Below are 19,673 nucleotides of genomic sequence, written 5' to 3' on the forward strand. Positions count from 1 at the left end.
CCTTGATGGTGTTCTTCCATCTCTCTGTGCCTCAGCAGTGTTGAGGTATAGTCAGTGGCTTTGCTCAGCCTTGGTGGGCTTTTTGGTGGCAGCCAAGAAAACTTAACACTCCATTTCATTTTGTTTCTTAATTTCCATTTCCTTGTTTGTCAACGGGGATTTCAGCCTGTGTGTTTAGGTAAATGTTGATGCTGTTAGGAATTCCTGGGAAGATCACATTTGAGGGGGGAAGATAATGAGTTTGAGATACTCAGTATTCATGGAGAAATGTCTAGCAAGCCATTGAAAATGACAGAATAAAGCATAAGAGAGAGGTTAGATTTGGACGGTATCCGTGTACACGTGATGGTTGAAGCCATGGGAGTGGATGACATTGCCCGCTGAGAAAAGAGGGCCTACGGCTGATTCTTGGTGAAACACCTCCAGCTAAGAGACTAGCAGTGGAAAAATGAGAAAGAGTAGGCAGCGAGGTAAGAGGAAAGTGTGATGGATAGGAGTAAAAAGAGAGAGCCTCGAAAAGATTTGTACTCAATACTATAATGCTTCTGTGAAATGGGGAGTGACGTAGATTAAATAGTTTACATGTCTTTTATACTGTAGTACCACATCTGTGTGAAGATCTAGCCACAATTTTTAGTTATTTCGATTTGTAGCATCTCTCTTCCATGAAGTATTTGTTGTATCAGTTGTAATAGAAATTATTTTTGAATATAACTTTGCAGGTAAAGTGATTTGTATTAGCCATCATTTAAAATTAGTCCTAAGATGCTTTTTATTATGTCATGGAGAACATCCAGCAGATATATTTAAGTTGTGAGGATGTGAAAAATAATCAAAATCCATTTGAGATATACAGTAACTAAGTATAGAAGACAAACGATAATGGATAGCTATTGACAATTAAACTTGCTGACAGTTCAACTATGTATGACCCTTCTTGCAATGTTGATTGATATATCCAGCACTCTAGGTGTACAGAAGATAGCTTGTTGTTGCCTTCTTCTTATGACTTGTTGTAAAAATTTGTTTCTTTAGAGTAAATATAACCAAAGTAAAACTTGCCAATTAGAAGAAAAATAAGAAACACTTTATTTTATTTTTTAAAGATACTAGATTTGAAAGTAAAAAGTAGACACAATAACAGTTGAGAACCTATACAATTAAAAATTTTTTTAGCTCCTCAACATAAGAAGCAGAAGACAATGGAATAATATCTTCAAAGTGCTGAGAGAAAAGTAACTATCTAGAAATTTTTACTAATTAAACTGTCATTCAAAAATGGGATCATATGAAAGATGTTTTCAGATCTTAAAAGACAGGTTTACTTGAAAACCTGACTTTATCTTTAACAGATCCTCAATAAAAGAATATCAGAAGGATGTGTTCTTACTATTCTAATAAGGAAGAAGGAAATGAAACACACAAGGAATAAGTGAGATGTGAGGAGGACTGTGATGGTTAAATTTAAGTGTTACTTTACTGGGCCACGGGGATGCCCAGATAATTTGGTCAAACATTCTGGGTGTTTCTATGAGGGTGTTTTTAGATGAGATTAACATTTAAGTTGGTAGACTGAATAAAGCAGATCAAAGCAGATTTGACGCCCTCCAGTGTAGGTGGGCCTCATCCAATCAGTTGAAGGCCTGAATGAAACAAAAGGGTTTATTTTCCTTCCAGTAAGAGAGGATTCCTCTTGCCTGACTGCTTTCAAATTGGGGACTTGGCTTTTTCCTGCCTTTGGACTCAAACTGAAACATTACCTCTCCCTGGGTCTCAAGCTGCTTGACTTTGAACTGGAACCACATCATCACATCCACTCTCTAGCTTGCTGACTTACCCCGCATATCTTAGGACTTGTCAGCCTCCATAATCACATGAGCTAATTCCTTATAATAAATCTCTTTACAAACACACACACACATATCTTACTGGTCTGTTTCTCTGGAGATCCCAAACTAACATAAAGGCTGACAAGTATCTGTAGGTAACATTTAATCAGCATTGACTGTATGAAACATTAAATATTAGGGATGGGATAATTAAAGCAAGGTAGAATTGGATGCTGGGTAACTACTCATAAGATGAAATGGGGTGGTTGGAGCTGCATTCTGTAGTAGGTTGAATGGTGGCCTCCCAGAAGAGGTGTCCATGCCCCCGAACCTGTGAGTGTAGAAACCTTATTTGGAAAAATTACATTTGCAGATGTAATTAAATTAAGATCTTGAGATGAGAGCGTCCTGCATCACCCAAGTGGGCCTTAAGTCCAACAATAAGTATCTTTAGGGACAGAAATGAAGACACCATCACAGTAGAAAAGGCCATGTGAAGACAGGCAGAGATTGGAATAATGCGGCTACAAGCCAGAGTGACCCAGGGCCACCAGAAGCTGGGAGAAGCAAGAAAGGTTCTCCACTAAAGCCTTCAGAGGGAACATGATCCTGCCAGAACCCTGATTTCAGACTTCTGTCTTTCACAACTGTGCGAGAATAAATTTCTGCTGTGTAAGTCACCAATTTTGTAGGACTTCATTGTGGTAGCCCTATGAAATTGTTATTCAGGAAGAAAATAGAGATATTGATTAAATATAAACTCTTTATCAGGTATACAAGTTAACATTTTAAGAGTGACCTCTAAAAAGTAGAACTTGAGGGGGGCGCCTGGGTGGCTCAGTTGGTTAATTGTCTGACTCTTGATTTTGGTTCAGGTCACAATCTCAGGATTCCTGGGTTCAAGCCCCATGTTGGGCTCTGTGCAGACAGTGCAGAGCCTGCTTGGGATTCTATCTCTCTCTCTTCCACCCTCCCTCTCCCTCCCCGTTTCTCTCTTTCTCTGTTAAAAATAAACAAAAATTTTTTAAAAAATAAAAAGCAAAACTTGAATATATAAATGGAGGAAAAGAGGAGGAGCAGAGAAAACATGATCAGTGCATTCAGAAGTAGAGAAGGGGAAAGTATAAAAAAAACTTAGGAATAACAGGATAAATGAGAACAAAGTAAAGTAATAGAAACGGATCCAAGTATATAAGTAATATGAATTCACTAAACTTGGCAGCTGAGACTCCTTTTGCAGCCTAGTGAAAAAGAAAACCTTAGGCTGCTTCTCAGAATAGTGGTAAGTGCAAAAGTAAGTAGGATTAAAGGAAACCAAGTCTCCTGAAACAGTACCGGTATTCAAAATATTTGTGTGTCCTTATGATCATATTAAGTAACGGATCTAGTGTTGGGTCTGATCATTTTGATTACTATGTTGGGTCTACTAAGTTTAATCTCTACTATGTTTTTGCCATATCTGCAGTAACTAATGTAATTGCTGTTAGTTACAGTTAACCGATGTTTTCTTGTCTACATTCATAGATGAAGAAAACGCTAGATTTCATTCCAAATGTAGCAAAAATAAAGATGATTTTCCTTCATTCGCATTCCATCAGCCTTTTGCATTCTGCCCATGTGGATCCTTGTCAAGAATCCTTGCTCGACATGTTAGTCTTCCAACAAAGTTCTCCTTTCCCAGATGGCTACCACATCCCTTGAGTGAGGGAAAGTGACAAAGGACTGACCTCCTGGCTGCCTCCCTGTGGCAAAGGACTTTCCCAGGGAAGCCTTCTCCTTAGGTTCAGACTTCTTCTTGGTGGGCTTGAGTAGCCAGGCGTGGATCCTGGTGAACTAAGAGAGCCCCTCAGCAGGGATAAAGCCCCAATCTCAACCACTGCTGCTTGACATACACAAGAAGTGTGAATGCTTCAAGCAACAAATGCCTGCTTACACTGCATACAAATAGTGTTCTGTGTCAGAACTGGAAGCTCAAAGCTAGGACCACTTTGAGGGATTCAACAGTGTTAGGAGGCATCTTGTTCCTTTTGATCCCTCCCCTTTGCCATCTTAGCTTTAATTTGGTCCTAAGATTGTTCCCTCTTTGTCATAAAATGACTGCCAGCAACAGCTAGAGCCACGTTTCCGTATTCACATCCCATGGGAAACAGAGAAAAGGCCTCTCCTCAAATGTAGTTAAGTTCTTCACTTCTCTGTGGCTCATCTCAGACTGCGTGTCAACTTCCCTCCCCCTGGAGCTGGAGCCCAGGTAGATGTTACTGAAAGCATATGGCTTGGTTAGAGGTGATCTGTAGATGCTCCAATTAAAAAAGGTTTCTGTTTTTGTTTTGGGGGGGGGGCAACTAACAGAATGTACTTTGGACCCCAGGACGATCCCATGGTCCTGCCTGGAAGTGAGGCAGAGTAACCTGGAAACAAACAAATCAGACAGTGACAGACTGTCCACCTGCCTACAGAGACTCCCTCCCGCGTCTCCCTCCATGGGAGCCAGTGGAGACCTTCAAGAATGCCTATTAGCTCATTTTTTTAAGTTTTTTTTTTATTTTGAGAGAGAGAGAGAGAGAGAGAGAGAGAGAGAGAGAGAACACAGAAGCAGGGAAGGGGCAGAGAAAAAAGGAGAGCGAGAATCCCAAGCAGGCTCCATGCTGTCAGTGCAAAGCCCGACACAGGGCTCAAACTCAGGAACCTCGAGATCATGACCTGAGCTGATGTCAAGAATCAGACAGTTAACCCACTGAGCCACACACGTGCCCGAAGAATGTCTGTTAAATGCTCATTAAATTCGAGACCAGTTTCTGCTTGGAATGGGAGGGGAAAGATCCCTTCCCTGTGTATAATTTTCCATATTTCTCTCCTGATTCTTAGCATGCTGTTGGCCTGATTTAGTTTATATGCTGGAAACTGAATTTATATAAGTAAAAAGTGAAAAATAGTTTCTCAGGAAAGGGCTGATTAGCAGAAGATGTTAGTAAACATCCTTGTTCCAGTAAGAAAAAAGTGTACCATCAGTGTAGAAAGAACCTCTAGCCCTTGCAGGGGAGAGGGGGGTCCTAGACCTACATCCAAGTGGTCTAAGTGCTCAGGAGTGTCCACACTGCAGGTACAGGTGTAGGGAGAGGAGTGAGGAAAGAAGACCAGGAAGGAAGGCTGTGAAAGAGGAGGAGGAGGGCCCTGAGAACCAGGGCAGGAGAGCGCTCAGCTGAGCTAGATGTTACTGAGAGTCCGTTTGGAGGAGGGCACAGTGTCCCAAGATAGCAGTGCTGAGGTTATTGGTACCTTTCAGGGCACTTTCATGGAGTGGCTGGATGAAATGTGATGAGGAATGAGTAGACACTGAGGAGGTGGGAACAGCAGGACAGGCAGCTCTTGACAACAGTGGCAGCAAATGGGGGTCTTTCAAGAGGTCTGTTTTCTTCTTTATTTTTAAAATGGAAGGGACCAACCAGCAGGTGTAATTGAGAGGAAAAAGAAAACAGGGAATAATCATTAATGTAAGGCTCCTGAGAAATCAAGAAAGTCTAGGGTCCAGATAATTTTTCCCGGCCATTATGATAACACATCCTACCAGAAAAGAAAAACACTAACAGAACCGCAAGGGGATGGGGGGAAGGGATAAGAAAATTAGAGTGGATGCAAGGTTTAGAGAAAACACTGAAACGTACAAGTGAGTTAACAGGAAACTAAGACAAAAGGAAAAGCAAAACATTTCAACAAGACCAAACAACCACTGAAGATCAGTAATGAAAAGATGCTGGATTTAAGTGGAAGTATAGAAATCGTAAGAAAATAAGTTATATCCATGGAAGTGGATGAAGGAATGGAAGCGAGACACTTAAATCCAGTAGCTGAACATTAAAAGTTGAGAAACCGGAAGCACAAATAAAGAATTACATGTTATTCTTTGAATCATAAAATTAGAATTTAACAGGGGGAAATAAGGAAAGACAGGGTAAGAAGTGGGAAATCTGAAGATTAAAGAGATTATAATCTAATGTGGAAATAGGAAACAACCATAACATACCTGGCCATGGAAACATCTGTATCTAGGGTAACTAATTAGGCTGATTTTTATTTTTACTTCTTTTGCAGGAAGCCGCTGATTGAACATTACACCAGTCAGAACACATGAAACTGCGGTCCCTGGCACAAACTTGTTCTTTGTATCAGTTCTTGCTCAATCTCCCTTTGTCGTTCCTCCATTTCTGCCTTCACCTAGGAGGGTAAATGTCTGCTCTGTGCCAGACATACTAGAGGAGATGCTAATCTCACCCTGTAGGAGATACTCAGGATAAACAGCCAGCCACTGGTACAGTAGGATATATATCCTCTCGGGATGCCATGGAAACACAAATAAAGCACCCAACTCAGCCTTAGGAGGCCGGGAGGCAGTTCCGGAGGAGGAACTTCAGCAGAATCCTGAGGTTAGGAGGTCGTCAGCAAGGAAGTGGTGGGATTGGCATTTCAGACAGAGGAAACCAGACACGCAGGCTCTGAGAGCATGAAGCGCACCAGGGTAACTGTGCTGTGCACCCTCCGTCACGTGCCCCAGCCCCGCCTGACTCTTAACCACAGCAGCAGGTTGGTGGTCATCAGGCATGGGAGGAAGCATTACCCCCACACCATAACGTGATGACCACTCTGTCCTAGATGGGGTGTTTGCATTTTCAGTAGACAAGGTCTTACTGAATCAAATGAACCAGGCTTCCTGGGGAAGAGAGATTTTATTTATTTATTTATTTATTTACTTACTTACTTATTCACAGAATCCTTTAAATATTTACGTACTCTGTGCCAGAATATTCTTCCTCTTTTCCTGTTTCAGACAGGGTCCTCTTTTCAGAATTATCTGAGGTTTGCATAGTATGGTCACTTCGGTTATGTATCATCTTGCTTGATTTTTGGGAGAGTTCAGAAGAAGGGCTTACGTCTTTGTTCTGTTCTTATGCCGGTCACTCCTGCACCCCTTGTTTCTGCTTAGCAGTTTTCCAGGTTTCCATTCAGGCTCCAACTCCCTCGAAACCTTTACCGTCATGTTGCTCTTTTCCTTTCCTGGATTTCTAAGCACCTTCATGCTGCTACTTTATACTACCAACCAATATTGTTGATATTTCTGTGCCAGGCATGCCTCCCCGGTACCTTTAGAGGTTCCTGTAAATTCAAGACTAAAGTGTTTGGTTCTGTCACATTTCTCTTTGGTACTTAACTATGTTGCTGAGCATTTAAGTTATTGTTCGTTGAGGTGAGGATTCCATGATTGTTCCTGTCAATAATTATTTGGTTTTTGTGAAGGAATAAAGAAAAGTCTCATTATTGTTTCTGGATGCAACAGGAAAGATCATACAAAAAAACCCCTGAAGTTCCATTTCTCTGTAATATAACATTTTTTCAGGTTTATTGAAGTATGATTGACAAAATTGTAAGATACTGTAATACTGTATTTTATATTCTCTGTAATTTCACATTTTCATGATACCTTCCTAAAAGTTTTTCCTGACCTGATAACTAATAAATGCAAAGAAGTCAGAGGTGAAGTCTTCTTGTAAATTTGGCAGTTTAAAAAAAAAAGAAAGAAAATGATTTTGAATTTGTGCAAATTGCTATTGATAAATTTTAATGGTGCTAATTGCATAGATATTTTATGCCATACTATGTCTTCACTTAATAAATTGCTTCAAGTATAAACAACAACTGGTATTAAATTGTGAAGTAGGGCCACTTAACCAGTTAGTCCTCAGTCCTGGGAAGATGTTCTAGAGCTGTTAACATTTTCACTGTTGAAGTTATTTTGTAATTACAAGAAGGAATAAATAGATAAAATAAGCATGCTACAGTATTAAGTGTTTATGAAAACCTCTTAACCTTCTTCTTCTGAATAATGAAAACTCCTTCCTTGAACAGGAACTTGAATATTTAATTCTTGCTTATTGTTGCATATTCTTGCTGATGTAAATGTTTTCAGAGCCTTTTATGGATGATGGTTTGGGTGAATTTAGAGAACAAGGACATTCTTTTGCTCATACAGTCTGTGTTGGACTTTGTTTGGATTGTGAAGTTGTTGGTAGAATCTCTTCTTAGTGGGGATTCCTTAAGAGAATTTTAAAGTTCTCCTTCAGTATGTTTGCTAGATTTTGCTTTGTGGTTGCACCCTTTCCTCTGTCTTTTCAGCCTTGGAAATGGTGACTGTTATTGAAATGCTGATTTTTTTTTTTTTTTTTGAGAGAGCAGGAGAGGGGGAGAGGGAGAGGGAGAGAGAGAGAGAGAGAGAGAGAGAGAGAGAGAGAGAGAGAGAATGAATCCCAATCAGGCTCCATGCTCAGCAAAGATCCCAAGGTGGGGCTTTATACCACAACCCTGGGATCATGACCTGAGCCAAGAGTCAGATGCCCAACCACCAGTTGAGCCACCTAGGTGCCCCGAAGTGCTAATCTTCTAAGCAGACAGTGACGCTGTCAGCAAAAAGAGGAGAGAGAATGAGACTTGGGAACAGGAGCTGTTATGAGCCAGGGATGTGGAGCAGACATGTGCTGCTAAGCTGTTTGGATTTCACACACATTGGCACAGAAAATCCCCATGGCACCAAACTGGTGGAACACTAGGACCAGATAGGATGACGCCCATAAAACTAAAGGAATTTTTTCAGTACTTAAGAATAGAGGAATTAGTATAGCCTTTTTCACATACATAACTCTTGTGAGACTAAAATTTTATTTTATTTTATTTTTTTGTGAGATTAAAATTTTTTAACTCAATCTTTGTAAATAAGTAAAAGTTGAAGATGAGGGGCGCCTGGGTGGCTCAGTCGGTTAAGCGTCTGGCTTCGGCTCACGTCGTGATCTCGCAGTTTGTGAGTTCGAGCCCTGCGTCGGGCTCTGTGCTGACAGCTCAGAGCCTGGAGCCTGCTTCGGATTCTGTGTCTCCCTCTCTCTCTGCCCCTCCCCCGCTCATGCTCTGTCTCTCTGTCTCTCAAAAATAAATAAACATTAAAAAAAAAAAGTTGAGGATGAGATCATTGAGCCTGGGACAGTTGCTCAGCTAGTAAGTAAGCTGATCTAGAATGTGGACCCCACATCTTGCTGATTTCACGACCATCTTGTGTCTTCCTTATTCCACTGTGAATACGTGTACAATCATAGGGAAGACGGGATAAGTCACAGAAAAGTGAATATTTTGCTGAAGACAGGAATACAGATCTTTTTAGCTATTCCTGATTCTGCACTTCCTTCCAGGGTTTGTGCAGCAGCATGTCTTGAAGCATTACAAATGAAATACTTAAAACCAGGTCTGTTACTGCTCTCTATTTGGATATAGTGTTGGAAGTTATCCCAAGACAGTGAGGTTATCATGGTTATCATAACACATAGCCTAAATGCTTGTGTTTTAAGGCCGCATCCTTATCTGGGAAACAGATACCACTGTGGGTAAACAGTCTGTTTCAGGATTTCAGAGTTTCACAATGCCTTGACTGTGCCTTTCAATAGTTAACTACTAAAATTGTGATACAGGCTCTTTTGCATCCACTTAATTTGAGAAAGGACTAAAGTTTCTGAGTACAGAAATTGTCTAAGCAGAAGGGTGGTAGTTGTCAACGATATATATCATGACATCGTGAAATCATTGATCTCTCACTGTATTAGGACATCTTTGGTAGCAAGTACACTTTCACTGCGATCCTTCACCATGATAATAAGAGACTTTCAGGAAAGATATTCTGTAAACAGGAATGATAGTTGTACCATTTCTCTGAAGTTAGTGACACCTCTACATTTTACAGCTCAGTGTAAATGTTTCATTTCTTTTGCTAAGTAGTGGGCTTCTGGGGTGTAGAAAGCAAATATTTCCCCACTGTGTCATCTTTTCACAGTTAATACTGAGTTAATACTGAGTTAATAGTTTTATTACTTATTTGCTTTTAGTGTTACCCTTTTGTCATCTCCCCGCCAGCCAGTGCAATACTGATAGTGACTGACTCCAAGAGGCCTAGGGCCTGCCATCCTCTGGCACTGCGTGTGGTGGTCTGCAAACTTTACCTTTGTGACTTCTTTCCCCTCTCTGGACCACTCTTCCCTTTCACTGTAACCTATTAGAAATGTGAGGATGGGTAGTGGGAAAAGCAGCCAGGGGTGGCTTCTTAAGATTTGCAAAGGGTGGCAGAGCTCTGATGACCAAATTGTGGAGCGCAGCCTGACACGTTCCAGTGTACTTCCAGGTATCTGAAACAAACTCTCCCCCCAAATCCACAACAATGGCCATGTAATTATAATTAATTAGTCCCAAGTAGTCTTGGTGTCTTCATGTATCTTGTTGGATGGGTGGAGGTAGTAAAGTTAATACAGTAAAACCTTGGTTTGCGAGCATAATTCGTTCTGGAAATGTGCTTGTAGTCCAAAGCACTTGCATATCAAAGCGAATTTCCCCATAAGAAATCATGGAAACTCAGATGATTTGCTCCACAACCTAAAAATACTCATATAAAAATTATTGCAGTGCTGTAATATAATGCAAAATAATAACTAAAATACAAAGTATAAAGAAAAATACATAAATTAACCTGCACTTACCTTTGAAAACCTTCGTGGCTGGTGTGAGGGAGATGAGAGAGGAGGGTTTATTATGTAGGGTGACTTTCACTATCACTCACGGAATCAGTGCTATCTGTTGGCTCAATGGAATCTTTTTCTGCATGGGAGCCATTGTATATGCTTGCACGGATGCTGACTACAAGTACAGTATTAATAAACTCTTGTCATGTACTGTATTTAATCTAACTGGCAATAAGGCAGCAGAGGAAAGGGTCTATATTTGCAGGTAGCCTGACCTAGAATGAAGCAAAGCATTCCTAAGCTTGCTCTTGTATGGAAAAGCAAAGGACTGTCCATAGGTACTTTCTTTGAAGTGACAAAAAATACACTAGGGCCAGTTGTGGGCACCTTCTAACATTCTGAAAAATCACTGATATTTGCCAAACACCGTGGCCTGAGACTGAGCATCCGAGCATGGGAGACCATCACCCACAATCCCTCAGTCAGAGTAAGAGAGAGAGAGAGAGAGAGAGAGAGAGAGAGAAGAACCAATGGCTCAGGTGTGATCATGTGATATTCAGTGTCATGTACTACTCGTTGTGCAAGACATCACCCATTTATCCAGTTAAAATTTATTAGAAATGTTTGCTCATCTTGTGGAACACTCACAGAACAACTTACAATCCAAGGCTTTACTGTATATATATCTTAGTATGGAATTGTAATTTTTACCAGTAAATGTAAGAGGAATAATGTATTCTAGTTTCTAGTTTCATATTATTTTCAAATACAAGCCAAAACTTATTTTCTAATTTCCTTAGACACTTATTAAGAAATTTGTTCAAACATGCTTGAATTTTCAACAAGACCACTTGGTAACTGAAACAAAGTTCAGTTTGGCCTCATTTACCTCAAGCAAAATCAGTCTCTCTCTGCAGCGTTGGGGTGGTGTGGGGGGAGAGGGTGTAGGGGAGGGGGTGTGGAGTGAAGAGTAGATGTGACGAAAGCAGAATTCGGGGTAGATTAGTCACCTTGGTGTTGGGATTTCTGTGTTTGCTTTTTCTTCCTCCTCTCTTCACCAGCCTACCCTGGGCATTATCAGTCTTTTTTACCTTTGTCAGTCTCTGAAGTTACACAGAATTTTTCAGGGTTTTAATTTGCACCACGGTTAACATCTCAATGGAGCATCTCTCTCCTTGTACAGATACGGATGCAGGTTCATTGTATTGTCCTTCATGGCTATATTCATAGCTCTGTTGACAGTGAGCTGCTTGAAGTGCCTTGGGTATCCAGAAGATTTGGGGGAACAGTTGAGCACTTTGATAAAGATCGATTTTATTTATCCTTACTCTCAAGGATAAAAAAATTAATGGTTTTTTTTTTCCTTTTCTGTTTAGTTGCTGATCATCTGGGCTGTGATCCTCAAACACGGTTCTTTGTCCCTCCTAATATCAAACAGTGGATTGCCTTGCTGCAGAGGGGAAATTGCACATTTAAAGAGAAAATATCACGGGCTGCTTTCCACAATGCAGTGGCCGTGGTCATCTACAATAATAAATCCAAAGAGGAGCCTGTTACCATGACTCATCCAGGTAAACAAAACCAGGGGGGGTGTGAGTTTTGTTTTTCCTTCTAGATGTTAGTGCGTTGTGGGTAAGCATTCTACCACCGCTGAATCCACATCGTTTACAACATCATTCTATGGTTATATTCATTTTTTTATGTTCATTTTTGGTATTATTGTTTATTGAGATGCATGTCTTTTTCCTTTAGTTGAATCCTTTTCTTAAATAATGACCACAACAGAGTCTGTAAAACTTGCACTTACTACGTAACTGGTTGTGACTAAATTCTTAGTCATTTTACATTTCTACATTCCACTTGATAACTTTGAAAAATAACATGTATTCTATTCAGAATCACTTGTCCAGGTTATGTCATGGACTCCCAAGGATTACCTCTTTGAGAAGGATGCTTTTTATCTTATCAGGATAAATGTTGAGACTGATTCAGCGATTAGCATTACTACAGTAGAAACGGTGTGTCTTCATTTCTAATGTAACTGCTTTAATAACAGTAGTTGCAATTTATTGAGCACTTACTATACATATGCCAGGCAGTGGACTATAAGCTTTGGGGGGCGGGGAGATGTTTTATAATAGACTTTATTCTTTACAGCAGTTTTGTGTTCCCAGCAAAATTGAGTGGAAAGTACAGAGATTTCCCACACAGCCCCACACGTGAAGAGCCTCCCCCACCATCGACACCCCAGCCAGAGCAGTACATTCATTACAGTCAGTGAGCCTGCATTGACTTATTATAATCACCCACAGTTCCTGGTTTACTTTGGGGGTCACTGGCTGTTCTCCATTCTGTGGGTTTGGACAGATATGACATGAATCCATCATTATGATATCATACAGAGTATTTTCACTTCCCTGAAGATCCTCTGTGCTCTCCCTATTCATCCTTCCCCCCATCCTCCTACTTCCCCACCCCTGGAAACCACTGTTTTTTGTTTTTTGGTTTTTTTGGGTTTTTTGGTTTTTTTTTTTTTTTTTTTTACTATTTCCATAGTTTTGCCTTTCCAGAATGTCTTATAGTTGGAATTATACAGTGCATAGCCTTTGCAGACTGGCTTCACTTAGTATTATACATTTAGGTTTCCTCCATGTCTTTTCATGGCTTGATAGTGCATTTTTTGAGTGCTAAATAACATTCCATTTACTTTTCTTTATACTTTTTTGTTTAATGGTTTATTTCTGAGAGAGAGACAGAGACAGAGAGCGAGCAGGGGAGGAGCAGAGAGAGAGGGAAACAGAATCCGAAGCAGGCTCTGGGCTCCAAGCTGTCAGCACAGAGCTGAACCCATGAACTATTGAGACCATGACCTGAGCCAAAGTCGGACGCTTAACTGACTGAGCCACCCAGGCACCCCAATAATATTGCATTTTCTAGATATACCACAGTTTATCTCTTCACCTCCTGAAGGACATCTTGGTTACTTCCAAGCTTTGGCAGTTATGAATTAAGCTGGTATAAACATTTGTGTGCAGATTTTGTGTGTGCCTAAGTTTTCACATCCTTTGGGTAGATAGTAAAGAGTGTGATTGCTGAGCTGTATAGTAGAAGCATGTTTCATTTTATAAACCGCCAAACCATCTTCCCCAGTGGCTGTACCATTTTGCACTCCCACCAGCAGTAAATGAGAGCTCCTGCTGTTCCACATCGTTGCCAGCATTTGGTGTGACCAGTGCTCTGGATTTTTGTCATTCTAATAAGGTATATTAATTTGTGTTTCCCTGCTGACATATGATATGGAGCTTTTTAATACATATTTTCTTAGTCCTCACCATAACTGCATGGTGCAGGTACTCTCCCATCTTACACATCAAGAGAATTGGCAACAGGAGGGAGACTGAGCATAGGTCCGCCAGTGGTCTCTGATCTCTTAAAGTTGAAACCTAGATGAAGTTTAGTTCTGTATTCATAAGTATTTTAATTTTTTTTTTATTTTTGAGAGAGAGAAAGAGAGAGAGAGAGAGAAAATGAATGAGTGGGGGAGGGGCAGAGAGAGAGGGAGACACAGAATGTGAAGCAGGCTCCAGGCTGTCAGCACAGAGCCTGACATGAGGCTCGAACTCACGGACCATGAGATCATGAGATCATGACCTGAGCCAAAGTTGGATCCTCAACCAACTGAGCCACTGAGGCGCCACTGTGTTGATAAGTATTTTAAAGGTAAATGACTTATTTAAAGAATTAACTTTTAATCATATAATCATGTAATCCATTTTTTTTTAATTTTTATTTATTTATTTATTTATTTATTTATTTTTTGAGACAGAGAGACAGAGCATGAACGGGGGAGGGTCAGAGAGAGGGAGACACAGAATCTGAAACAGGCTCCAGGCTCTGAGCGGTCAGCACAGAGCCTGACGCGGGGCTCGAACTCACGGGCCGCGAGATCATGACCTGAGCCAAAGTCGGACGCTCAACCTACAGAGCCACCCAGGCGCCCCTGTAATCCATTTTAGACCATTACCTTTCAAAGGCATCCTCATCCTCACTGAGAGTCACCTTTTGTGTGTATTTTGATAGAGTAATGAGATGGATTTAAATTTCATTCTGTGATTTTTCTTCCTTTCAGGTTAAACCTTTTAGGACTGTATTTTTTGTAGTTGCAAAACTGACACATGCTCACTGCAGAAAAACTGAAATTGTAGGAAAGCATAAGTAATGAAATCGCAAGAATGAGTGATTTATTTTCACTCTCCAGGGATCTCTGGAGACCTGTAACTTTTAATTTCTTCAGGGAAACCAAAAGGAGATTAAGGGCCAGTCTGATTCAGCTGGCCATCTGTGTGGGAACTCTGGACTAGAGACAGTGGCTTTTCTGCTCTGGGCCTCAGAGCAGGTGCCAGTTTGTTCTCCTTGGCTGTTTCAGAGTCAAGAAAAACTATTTGAAATTTTGGACCTGATCATTCCATACTGATTTCTTCTTACTGAAAACATGAAGAAAAATGGAGAGGGAGAAACTCATCTGAGCAAAATATATTTTTCTTTTCTGGTGATGTTATTTTACATATGCAAAACTGCAGAGAAGTAGCTAGAACAAGTCTTTCTCAAATATGAGATCTGAGGATTATAAGAGAGGAAATTGATACCCTTTTTTATTTTTTAAATGATTTTTGTTTTAAAAAGGAAAGAAGCTTGTATAAATTAGCACAGATTTCCATCTGTGTTCCTTGAAATGTAAGTTAATTCATATATGTTCGTAGATGACCCATGGCAGAAAAAAGGTAAATGGTAAAATAAATTTAGGAAAATGCTTGAAATGTAGTCTACTTGTAGTGGCTCCTGGTAGACATTCTGAGGCCTCTGAGGAGTGTTAGAGTTAAGAACTTGTTCTACCTAGATTAATCTGTGATTTCCCAAACTTACTTAACCATGTAATCCTTTTATTACAGCTTAGGGTATCATAGCACAGGTAGGGAAAGTTAGGGCTAGAGTTTGTGGATATATTCTTAGGAAATGGAACCTTGATGAGGCAAATGGAATAAAAGTAGATGTATGAGCAGTAAGAAATGGCTTCATGTTCTAATTAGACACCTAAAAAATCAGAGTAAGGTGGGAAAATAAATTGGTACAATACTTCAGAGAGAAATTTGAATGCATTACATGATATTGTTAAAGAATGCATGTATTGTGATACAGTAATTTCATGCCTATATACATACTCTAGAGTATTTTTCAGTACTTCAGTGTACGATAGACCACCTGGGCATTTCGATAAAATGCAAATTCTGATTCAGCATATCTGGGGTACAGCCTGACATTCTGTATTTTTAACAAATTTCCAGGTGATGCTAATGCCTCTAGTCCACAGATCTTGCTTTGAGAAACAAGGAAGTGAAAACAGGAAACCTAGGTTTTAGTCCCAAATTTCCCACTGACTTGCTCCGTGACATAGGACAAGTTGCTTCCTGTCTGGGAAGGCCTCTTGTGACTCTAAACCTAGATTCTATGAAAGGCCATGCATCCCCAGTGTGAAGGATAACCACTGTTTATCCTTCTCAGGAGATCTCCCACTTTCTACCTCCAGCCGTGTGGGAGCCAGTGGGAGATTTCACACAGTTACACAAACATTTACAGTCCCTCTCTGTCATCCTCTTGTTACTCTGGATATGTGCATGGGACACAAACAAGAGTATTCATAGTAGCATTGTAACAGCAAAGTACTGGAAACACCCAGATGTCCATCACAGGAGAACAGAGTGATTATGGCATATTTGTATAGCAATTAACTGTCAGTGAATTAAAGCCACATGTATTTATATGAATAAATGCCCAAAACACAATAATGAGCAAAAAAGAGTAAGTTGTAGAAGAATATGTACAAATAGCATTTGAATGTTAAAAAAATGCAAGACAGCAGTTGCCATATACACATGTATATAGGTATGAAATAGCAAAAACACACATTAGATTAGCAAATACCAAATTTTGGGATCATGGTTCTTTCCGGAGAGGGAAATTTAAGTAGGATCAGGGAGAATAAATGAGGTTCAGACATATCTGTAATGTGTCACTTCTTAAGCTGAGGGTTGAGTACAGAGATATTCATTGTATTCTCTATAATTTTTTGGTTTTTGAAATCTGTCAAAATAAAATTCCTAAGAAAGAAAAGCTCTATAAAGGATCAAAAGGTAAATAGAAGGGTGGCATCTCTGGCTGTGACCAAGTGAGGAGATCAGCAAATTTTCTTAAAAGAAAGCAAGTATACAACTGAACAGAACTGACAGAAGCATCCACTTCAGTGTTCTGGAAATCAGCCAGAGGCATACAACGATCTGAGGCACGTTTATGTTTTGAAAAACTGCCAAACTTTGGGTAAGAACAATGGGAAGCTGTGGTGTTTGGCCAGGAGCTGCTTCCCACACTCCCCAGGCTATGCTGCATGGAGTTTCTGCCAGAGTGGAGCGAGTGGCAAGGTCTGATAGCTTGCTCTGCAGGGACGGAAAGGTGGGTGATACGCATGCCTGACCTGTTGTCCTTGGAAGTGACTTTGTGGGGACAGGGAGATAGAGAAAGGCCAGTGTCTGTCTCTCCCAGCCCAAGGTTGTAGCCAGCTGTGTTCTTGCCTGAGACCATACGCTCCGTGGTGACCACTGAGCTGGAGCTGTTTACACTCCTGGATGACCCTGAGACTATGATGTGCACACACATAGGAGACTCAAAAGGGACCTATAGAAGTAACCCAAGCAGGATTGGAAGTGGCCAGAACTTTGAACTTTCTCTCCTGACAACCAGATCCATTAGCAGATGACAGAAGCCTGACTAATTTGAGATGTTTGAGTACCACCTGTGTCCAGGAACTGGCTGACAGCTAGTTTCTATGAGAAACAGCAGTCCTTAGGAAGCTAGTCTAGAGAAGAAGGAAGAAAAGAATATTGAAAAAATATGAAACTGAGCAGAGACATCAGTGGCTGTGTACCAGAGATGAAGTATATTTCACAGGTGTGGCCCAGTAACATTACTAAACAAAACGAGCAAACAAGACAACAACAGCAACCTTAAAGGCAAAAAAAGATCAGAAGTCAGAGTTGCAACAGTATATTGTCTGAAATGTCTTGTTTCATAATGTTAGCATAAAGATGACAGGCTGTGCAAAGAAGTATGAAACTGCAGTTCATTCTCAGAAAGAGTCTGCAGAACCTGCCTCTGTGTTCCCAGGTGTGAACTTAGCAGAGGCAGACCTCAAAGGGATTAATGTTAAGTATGCTCAAAGAAGTAAAGGGAAACATGATAACAGTGAATGGCACCAATGAGCCAATGCATAGAGACTCTCAATAAAGGATGTAAAACTTACCAAAAAGAGCCACGTAGAAATCATGGAATTGAAGAGTATGATTTTGGAAATGAAAAACATCACTTGAGGACTTGAGCAGCAGATTCAAAATAGCAGAAGAAAGAATCCGTGAGCTTGAAGATAGAGCAATAGAGATTATCCACTCTGAAGAACAAGTTTTAAAAAATTTTTTGAAGAAAATGAACAGAAGCTCAAAGGCCTGTGGGACCCTCTCCCAGAGGAGAGGAGAGAAAGTGACAGGAAAAAATATTTCAAGAATTAATAACTGAAAACTTTCCAAATACGATGTTTTGTAGAAATTGTTAAGAGAGTCCTCAAATTCAGAGTCCTTAAGGTAGCCCAGGTAATTTTGAAGAACAACAACGATGTTGAAAGGCTTCATGCTTCTTGATTTAAAAACTTCAGTAATCATAGGGCATTGCGGCATTGGCGTAAAGGATAGGCATTTAGACTGATGGATCTGAATTGAAAGTCTAGAAGTAAAATCCTTCTTTTATACTCCTTTGCTTTTCAGCAAAGGTGCCATGACATTTTGGTGGGGAAGAGATAGTCTTTTCAGCAGGTGGTGCCAGAACAGTTGTTTGCCAGATGCAAAAGACAAAAAGGAACTAAGACCTTTACCTTATACTGTATAAAAGTTACCTCACAATAGATATTAGACAAAATGTAAGAAGTAAAACTATATATACTTGTACAAGAAATCATAGGAGAAAGTCTTTGTGATTTGGGACAGAAAGTTCTTACTCAAAAAGCACTATCCATAAAAGACAAAAACAGTGTTAGTCATCAGAAGTAAAATACCTTGTTATTCAGAAGACACCATGAAGAAAATGAAAAGACAAGCCGCAAACTGGGAGAAAAGATTTCTGACTCATAGATCTGATAAATGATTGGTATATGAAGAACTCATAAATTGATAACAAGACAACCTAATTTTACAACAGGCAAAGGATTTAATGATTAACCATTTCATTATTCATTAGAAAACAATCAAAACAACAAACAACAATGAGATGTTATTTCATACCTCTAGAATGACTATAATAAAAAAAGTCAGATATTACCACGTTTTATTGAGGATGTGGGTAAACTGAAACCCTCATGTATTGTTGGTAAGAATGTGAAATAGTACAATCAGTTTGGAAGGGTTTTGTTTTTTTTTTTAAGTTAAGCATAAATTTACCATATGACTCTGCAGTCCTGCTCCTAGGAATCTACCCAAGAGAAAAGAAAACAATGAAATATCCACACAAAAACTTGTATGTGAATACTCATTGCGTTATTTACAATAGCTAAAATAGTGGAAACAATGCGAATGTTCATCAGCTGGTGAGTAGAGAAGCAAAACATGGCATATGCATAGAACAGAATACAGTTCAGCAATTAAATGGAATTAACTACAGATACCTGCAACAACAATAAGTCTCAAAAGCATTATGCCACATGAAATGCATGTATTCTGCATATAGCGTGATTTCATTTACGTGAAATGTCTAGAAAAGTCACAAAGAGACAGAAGCTGCACAGGTCAGTGGATGTGTATGGGTTGGGGGCTGGGTGTGAAGATTAACCATTTGGGCATGAGGGAACTTTTGGGGATAATAGAAATATTCTAGAAGTAAGTTGTGGTGGTTGCACACCCCCATAAATTTATTAAAACCATCGAATTTACACTTTACAAAAAGTGGATGTGATGGCATGTAAGTTATACTTCATTCAGCTGTTGTTCAAAAGTTCAGGGGTGCTTGGCTGGCTCAGTCAGCGGAGCGTGTGACTCTTGATCTCAGGGTCATGAGTTTGAGCCCCACATTGGGTGTAGACATTTAAAAAAAAAAAAGTGTAACGCAGGCTAAAGTTCAGAAGCGCAACACAAAGATTCTTAAACTGGAAGTTTTCTTTGAGTTGTATGCCGTTACGTATTCTTACTTTGAGAAACTTACAGCAAGTATTCAT

At 40.0% G+C, this 19,673-nt stretch overlaps 1 protein-coding gene across 3 annotated transcripts in view; it reads left to right on the plus strand.

Annotated features, from left to right (window-relative positions):
• The window catches only part of RNF130 (ring finger protein 130), a 140,186-nt gene that overhangs the window by 20,756 nt on the left and 99,757 nt on the right, over positions 1-19,673 (plus strand). For all 3 annotated transcript variants that reach the window (XM_042981944.1, XM_042981950.1, XM_042981937.1), the window contains exon 2: positions 11,746-11,940. In XM_042981944.1, the coding sequence (XP_042837878.1) occupies positions 11,746-11,940 (195 nt within the window). The remainder of the gene's footprint in view (positions 1-11,745; positions 11,941-19,673) is intronic.

Source organism: Panthera tigris, chromosome A1 (genome assembly GCF_018350195.1).
Source record: "Panthera tigris isolate Pti1 chromosome A1, P.tigris_Pti1_mat1.1, whole genome shotgun sequence".
Lineage (NCBI taxonomy): Eukaryota > Metazoa > Chordata > Mammalia > Carnivora > Felidae > Panthera > Panthera tigris.